Source organism: Mastomys coucha, unplaced genomic scaffold, assembly GCF_008632895.1.
Source record: "Mastomys coucha isolate ucsf_1 unplaced genomic scaffold, UCSF_Mcou_1 pScaffold21, whole genome shotgun sequence".
NCBI lineage: Eukaryota > Metazoa > Chordata > Mammalia > Rodentia > Muridae > Mastomys > Mastomys coucha.
Window position 1 is genome coordinate 16,923,923 of NW_022196904.1, and position 7,772 is coordinate 16,931,694.

The 7,772-nt window shown below is 51.2% G+C and overlaps 1 protein-coding gene and 1 long non-coding RNA gene across 2 annotated transcripts in view; one reads left to right on the top strand and one right to left on the bottom strand.

The window, feature by feature from the left end:
- The window catches only part of Bcl3 (BCL3 transcription coactivator), a 14,518-nt gene that overhangs the window by 4,758 nt on the left and 1,988 nt on the right, over positions 1-7,772 (bottom strand). The window contains exon 2 of the mRNA XM_031385601.1: positions 6,607-6,760. Within this exon, the coding sequence (XP_031241461.1) occupies positions 6,607-6,760 (154 nt within the window). The remainder of the gene's footprint in view (positions 1-6,606; positions 6,761-7,772) is intronic.
- LOC116101775 overlaps positions 4,179-7,772 on the top strand; it is a 22,316-nt gene continuing 18,722 nt past the window's right edge. The window contains exon 1 of the long non-coding RNA XR_004122920.1: positions 4,179-4,448. This is a non-coding gene — a long non-coding RNA (uncharacterized LOC116101775). The remainder of the gene's footprint in view (positions 4,449-7,772) is intronic.

Genomic DNA, 7,772 nt, shown 5'->3' on the forward strand with positions numbered 1-7,772 from the left:
GCTCTACCACTGAGCCACACCCCCAGCCCCTCACTTGGGGATTCTAGGCAGGGGCTCTACCACTGAGCAGTGATCCAAATTTCATAGTATTTTTTTTCTGACAAGATTTTAGCATATAACGCAGGCCGTCCCTGATCTCACTAAATGCCTCAGGCTGTCCTCAACTTTATGATAATCTTCCTAAAGGCTTGAGACATCACAAATGTGAGTGTGGGTCTACCTATGTAGCTCAGAGTGGCCTTAAATTGTCAATCCTCCTGCCTCAGTCTCACAAGGCTAACTCATCTTGTCTTCTTCCATTTCCTTTGACAACATTCACTCTCTCTTCCTTCTGCTCTGGACACACTTGCCACTATGTGCCTAAGACATCCCAGTCACACTTACTTCCTGGGGCCTTTGCGTAGGTTCTTCAGTGTGCCTGGAGCAGGGTCCCTAGATATCCATCTATAGGGCTTACCACCCTCTCCCCTGCCTCTGCTTGAGGTACTACGGCAGACCTATGCACCGTCTCCTCTCGTTTACCATAGTTGCTTCCAAGTTGCTCTATGGCTCACTGTCGAGTTTGCAATCTTTTTCTGCCTGAATCTCTCCATCAAAATAACAGGATTGCCATTCCCTGTCCAGAGACTAGGAGGCCCTGTCAGCAAGTGTGCGGTGACTATGTACTGACTAAAGGTATCTATCCCACTGGTCAGCCCGGATGCTTCGTGACTACTTCCTTCCCCAGCCTTTCTGGGGCCATAGCTTTATTAACTGTGAAGTGAGGCGTGCGAACTCATTCTCAGGTCTCCACTACAAATCAGGTTCCGCCTTCCAGGGCTGTCTGTGGAACAAAGGAGGAAAGGCCAGGTACTGTGGGTCACATGCTGTTCGTTCCTTTGTTTTTTTGAGACAGGGTTTCTCAGTGTAGACCTGGCTGGCCTTGAACTCACAGACATCCACCTGCCTCTGCCTGAGATTAAAGGCATGTGCCACCACTGCCCAGCTGGTGACTCACACTCTTAATTCCAGCTCTCTTGAGGCAGAGGCAGGAGGATCTCTGTGTTTGAGACTGCCCTGGCCTACCTAGTGAGCTCCAACCCAGCCAGGGCTGCAGAGTGAGAGCTATCTCAGAAGAATAGAATGAGGAGGAAGGAACCATGTGGGACGTGGGTCATGGCTCTGGAGCTGGGTTCGGCAGTATAGAATGTCCTTATAGAGTGAAGGATTCGCTCTCTAGCTCCTTGAGGCCTTCCTTTTCATACAACCTGATGATTATCTCCACTGGAGAGAGCTACTCACTCAACACCATGCCCTGTGGGAATGGAAGCATCTGCCGTGCAATGACGCCCAGAGACGTTGCTCCTGCTTCCCAACCCCTGATCTAGGAAGGCCACATAAGCTCCATCATTTCCTGTGGAGCACCTGAAGCCCTCTTCAGATACCTCAGTGCCCTCCCCACCGATGCACCTGCTCTCTTCCCAGAGAATCCCAGGCTAGAGTAAGCATTCCCAGCTGAGGGCAAACAGAAGGATCACATCTGCACATGGGAACTGAGGGAGACACTGGCTGCATGCCCTCATGCCGCGTGGCCTTTGTTTTTCCATATTTGCGAGTGTGGTGTACAGGTGAGCGTGTGTCCTGGGTGTGTCGCTGTCTTCCTTCGTGGTCTCCATTTTACTTTTAAATTTTTATTTATTTCTGCTAAAACCAGATCTCAGTATGACCGATAGCATGGAACTTGCTCCATAGATCAGGCTGGCCTTGAACTCAGAGATCCACCTGCCTCTGCCACCCGAGGTCTGGGATTAAAGGTGTCCACCACTATACTTGGCTTTGTTTCCTTGCTATTCATGCATGCATGCAATTACTGTGTGTGTGTTTTTGCGACAGAACATGTGTGGAGGTCAGAGGACCTGCAGAAGTCAGTTCTGTCTTCCCCCAGCACGTTGGTATTGGGGATCAAACTCAGGTTGTCAGGCTTGGGTACAGATAGATCCTCTGCTCCCTAAACTGTCTCACCACCCCCTCTACCATAGTGTTTTCATTCTTTTCCTGTTTTTCCTCTGTATGTGACATGTGTCTGTACATCGGTGTGCAAACCTGTCTTTACACTTGTGCGAAGGCACACTTGAGCTCACAGATGTGTGTGGCCGTCAGAAGCTATCTTCCATCACTCTTTGACCTTAGTTTTTGAGGCAGGACCTCTCATTGGACGGAGCTCACTGACTGGCTAGTGATCTCCCGGCTTTTCCTGCCTCGCCTTGCCTTTCCAGTGGTGAGATTTCATCTCCCGCTTATCCCCAGCTTTTGATTGCTGTGGTTTCCGGGCTCTATACACTTGAACAGCAACTGCAATTCAGGCTTCCGTGTTTACTCTTAGTTAGCTTCTAACTACCTGATAATGCATAAGGACCCACCATACACCCACCCACTGAACCATCAATCTCGTCCCTGAATGGCCTTCATTTACAGTCTCTTTACTAGCCAAGTACAGTGGCTGTACATCAGAGAGGAGGATGTGGAGTTCGAAGCCAGCTTGGGGTACAGTAGTGAGAGTCCATCAACAAAACAATGCTTCTGGAGCAGGGCGGTAATAGCATCTTTAATCTCAGAATTTGGGAGGCAGAGACAGGTGGATCTCTGAGTCCAAGGCCAACCTGGTCTACAGAATGAGTTCCAGGACAGCCAGAGAAACCTAGTCTCAAAAAACAAAGCAGTCTTTAGATTCAGTACAATGATGGAGCCCCTGCCTAGAATCCCCCAGTGAGGGGCTGGGGCGTGGCTTAGTGGTAGAGCACCTGCCCAGAATCTAAGCTAGGAAATACAAGGCTCTAGGTTTCATTCTAATCAATACACACACACACCACAAGTTCCTTAATGGAGCATCTTCTTTCTCACCTGCCAGCTGCCTCTTACTAACCAGATTCTTGTCAAGGCAGACAGGTGCAGTGAGCATTCAGAATCCACAGATCGCCTCCCCACATTATTCTGAGGAAGTGCTGAAATGTCTTGGTCTAATAGGCTTGGGTGAGCGGGTGGGTGGGTGGGTCATACCGCCAGAAAAGCAAACCGTGCTCCCTAGGAAGGCCCGAGGCAAAGAACCTCCGGCTGGAGTTTGGGTTTCCTTCCCACAATAGCGCCCATGGCCTGGACAGATTACGGTGGGCGAATCCACGAGTCTAGATCCCGAGGGTGGAAAGCAGATGGAAATAGAAAATGCTGGTGGGTGGGGGTGGGGGTGGGAAGGGGCTAGCCCTGAGTCCCTCCCGGTTTGGCTTCGCTGCAGAGGGATGTAGTATCTCCTTAGAAGCGCCACCCGCTTGGCTCCCTCCCGGCGCGGGCGGGGTTAAGCAAGGGCAGAGGGAGCGAATGATTTCAGAGAAACCGTCCAGGCTTCAGTTCCCATAAACGCGCGGGCCGCAGGGGGTGGGGCGGGGCTGGAGGAAGTGGGGACGGGAGGGGCGGCCCAGCCCTCGGACTTCCAGTAACAGGTCTGCGGGGCGGGGCTGGGCTTCCTGCTCCCGGGGGAGGGAAGCCTGGCCAGTCGGGGATCTACCCGGTCACCCCCTGGCATCCAAACTTCTACTCTTTCAATGAGGGAAAAGGGAGGCAGAACCCCAAGTCCTCAAGCCCGGGAGCAGCTTCACTGGGTCTAGCCTTCAGCTGGTTCCTGGTCCCCCATCCTGGCATCCACACCAAGGGCTTTCTTGGAATCTCAGAAATACATTGTCATAAGTAAACGAGGGCCCCCAAGTGGCCCCTTCTCCCCTATCCCTTGGAGGACAAGGTATACAACGTTCCAATCTTTATTCCCAGACCCTCAGTCATAGCTGCTTCACGTTATTACAGCGCGTCTGGGCTCAGTTTGTAAAGTTTGCTTGCTTTCTGGAGCATGGAGTCTATTAAGTGAGGGCCGAGACCCCTGAGCCACCACCCCACCCCCGGTTTACCCTGGTATTCTGTTTGGAAGCTCTGTACTTTTCTTTAAAATGCACAGAACCATTCCCGTTTTGTTTTAAGACAGGGTCGCTACCTTCCAGCCTCAGTTTGCCTAGGGCTGCGATTGCAGGTACACGCACTCCATCTCTTTCCCATTCCCTTTGAAGATGGAGGCATCCCATACCCCAGTTCTGGCCCTGGGACTTTAAGGCTTATACTCCGCCTCCTTTGCAGAAAGATTTGCAGTTTCCTATTACTGACCTCTCCGGGTTCCATATGGCATTACTCTGGAGCCCAGGCTAGCTTTCCTTCTGAACTTACTGGGAGTATTACAAGCTTGAGTCACTCCATGCTGGCTCTTTCTGAGTCTTGCTGCCCTCCAAGAAGTCAAGGCTCGACCAAAATCTCTAGGATCTAGATTTGATGTCCTCTGCCCAGCGTCCCTGCCGTCCCCTCCCCTCCTCCAGCCTGTGTGAAGTGGGGCTGGTGGCTCAGGCAAGCTGGGGCCAGGCCTGCTGCCCATTCCGGTAAGCCCCAGCGGAAGGGGTTAAGGTTGGAGGGAGCTCCGGGAGGGGCAGGCTGCGAGGAGTGGAGGATGCTGACGTGGGGGAGGCTGAGCAGCTGGGCTGCGGTCAAGTTGTGCGGGAAGGGATTTCCCCGAGGCGGCAGCTGAGGCAGAAGTGTTTGCGTTGGGGGAGAGGGAGGAGGGGCTGGGACTGGAGACAACACTCGGCTAACCAGACCGCAAGACAGCTTAGCCCGGAGGACAGATACAAATTAAACCCTCTCAGCTTTTAGCTCCTGGGGTGGGAGGCAGCTAGAGTTGATCGAGTCCTTTAAGGACACTTTCTCCGGCTTGAACTCACGTGGTAGCCTACAGCCTCCCCAGGGCGGCTCTGTTCAAACAGTACCTACTCAAGTATTGAGCGCTTACTGTTTGCCCAGCCCTGTTCTGTGTACCTTGTGTATACAGGGTTGTGAAAGGTCTATGACTAGGCCTGGTTTCCAAACAGAAACTGAGGCTCCACAACAATCAAGCCAGCTATTGAGCCTTTCTCTACACAGATGGGCCTACTGATTTCTGGCTAGGGTTTCCAGACCCCCAAACCAATTCTCACACAAGGGTTCTTTAGAAGTCATTTCAGCCAAATGCTAATCCCAGCATGCAGGACACTGAGGCAGGAGCTTTGCTATGAGTTGTCATAAGTTGGCCTGGGCTACATGGTGAGTTCCAGGCCAATCTGGGCTACAGATTAAATTAAATGATTAAATGAAGAAGCTGGACATGGTGGTACAGGTTTGTGATCTCAGCATTGGGAGATCGAAGCTGGAGCAAAATTATCCTAGGCTAGGTAGTGCATTTCAGGCCAGCCTGGACTACATGCATTAACGCAACAAAACAAAGCATTTAAAAAATGCTTCTTCCCCAAAGGTGCATGCTTATGATTCCTGTTTTTAACAGAGAGGGAAACTGAGGCACAGAGGAGGGAAAATCAGCCAGCTGAGCTTCATGCCCACGTTGACTGAGCAGCAGCAACCAACTGCATGGAATGTTCATTCTATGCTCCGCCCAGGCCTAAACCCTCCCCTGGCTTAGCAGATACCCAAGCGATAAATCAGAGAATTGGGAAATCTGCCATGACCATGAAGGAATGACGTGGACCAGAGTAGAGATTATCCAAGAGTGGGGAGAAGTCGTGGAGAGTGGAGCGTCCCTTTGCGTGAGTCCTGCCTCAAGTTTGTGAATGTGAGAGTGGGGCTGGGCTGGAACTCAGGCTTCCTGCCCTGCATGCTAGGCAAGCAAGCACTTTCAACTAAGCTATATCCCCTAGCATATATCCCCTTTTCTCTAGTCCAGGCTGGCTGTGAGCTCATGAATTCTCCAGTCTCTACCCTTAGTCTCCCCAGAATGAGGCTTACAGGTGTGCACCACCACCCAGAGCTCTAGCTTAAGTTTACGGACATACGACACACCAGACTCCCGTCTTGCATGTGTGTGTGACACCTCCACAAAATCAGCAGATGAAACAGTTCCCAGAGCTGGGTGTGGCGATGCACACCTTTGATCCCAGCGCTCGGGAGGCAGACGAAGGCATAGCTATGTGAGTTTGAGGCTAGCCTGGGCTACAGAATGAGTTCCAGACAAGTCAGGGCCACAGAGTGAGACCTTGACTCAAAAATGGGATAGGGGCTAGAAAGCTGGCTCAGCAGTTAGAAGCAATGACTGCTCTTCCAGGGAACCCACAGGGGCTTGCAGCTCTCTATAACTTCGTTTCCGGGGGGGATCCAATGGCTTCTTCAGGCCTCCTCAGGCACCAGGCATACACAAAGTGCACAGAAGTTCACAGGGACAAAACACCAATATAAATAAATAAAGTAAAAGAAGTGAAAACAAAGATATATAGTTCTTACATTTGGTTATGATAAAAATTCTGAGAGGTGGGGGGGTGTGGCTTCCTGTTAGAGCAAGCACAAGGTTCAGTCTCCCACTCCCACAACCAAAAAGAAAAAAAGCCACTGTCCCCCCAAAACAGTTTTAGCCAGCAAGTGCTCTTAAGTGCCCATTGTCTGTAAAAGGAAACTGAGTGTCAGAGACAGAGAGCTCAGTGTCGGTAGGCTGCGGCAGCAGAGCCTGATATCCCTCTGTCCTGGAGGTCTGGGCTCCTCCCACACTCTGTCACTTACGTGTCTCCATCCTCATCCACCCGGGTGGCCATGGCAACGTCAGCTGAGAGGGGGTGTTCCATGGGGCACATCATGGGGTACGGGTGAGTAGGCAGGTTCAGTAGCGGAAAGTGGGGAGCCATAGTCGGGGTAGAGTAAATGGGCATCAGGGGTCCTGGGAGAGCAAGACAAGAGGAGACCCGGGTGAAGCCAAACCCACAGACCTTCGTCCAGGGGGTCTCTCTTCAGGCCTTGGCATCCTCCCAGATCTCCATTTCCATTCTTATGTAGCCCAGGCTGACCTTGAATGTCAAATGCAGCTGAGGATAACCTCGAACCCGATTCCCCCTGCCTGCATCCCTTCGGTGCTAGGCTTTCAAGACCTGTATCACTTCACTTATTTTAGATTTATTTTCTTTAAAAAAATAGAGATTTATTTTCAAAGTTTCTATATATGTGTGTGTGTGTGTCTGTGTTTGTTTTGTGTACCACATTTGTGCATGTGCCCACAGAGGCCACTAGAGGGTGCCAGATCCTCTTAAACTAGAGTTAACAAGGAGTGTGGTAAGTCCTCACAACATGCTGCTGGGATCTGAATTCAAGCCCACTGTAAGAACAGTGAATACTTTTAATGGCTGAGCCATCTCCCCTGTCCCAAGATCCCCTTTCTTTTAAAGACCTATTTTTAGTCATTACTTTTTAAGGTTGTATTCTTTTTTAAAATGCATATGAATGTTTTGCCTGAGTGGGTACCACATGCCTGCCTGACCCCCTCAGAGGCCAGAAGAGGGCATTGCATTCCCAGAACAACGAGCTGTCAGATGTGGATGTTGAAAACAAGTTCTAGTCCTCTGCAAGAGCCCCATGTGCTCTTACCCATTAAACCACCTCTTTGCCCCCCCACCCCTCCATTGAAACACTGTGTCACTATGGAACCCAGACTGGCCTCAAACTCAAAGAGATCCTCCTACCTCAGCTTCCCAAGTGCTGGGATTACAGGTGTGCAGGACCATGTTTGACTACCCCAGGTTCTGTTAGTTCCTCAGACTTGGTCCTCAAGGCCCAAGTCAATGTTCTTGTTCATGCCCCTCCTCCCTACTCCTGCACCCTTCATTCTTTACCCCTAACCCCCATCCCTCCTCCCTAACCTCCATCCCTTACCCCTAACCTCATCCCTTACCCCTAAC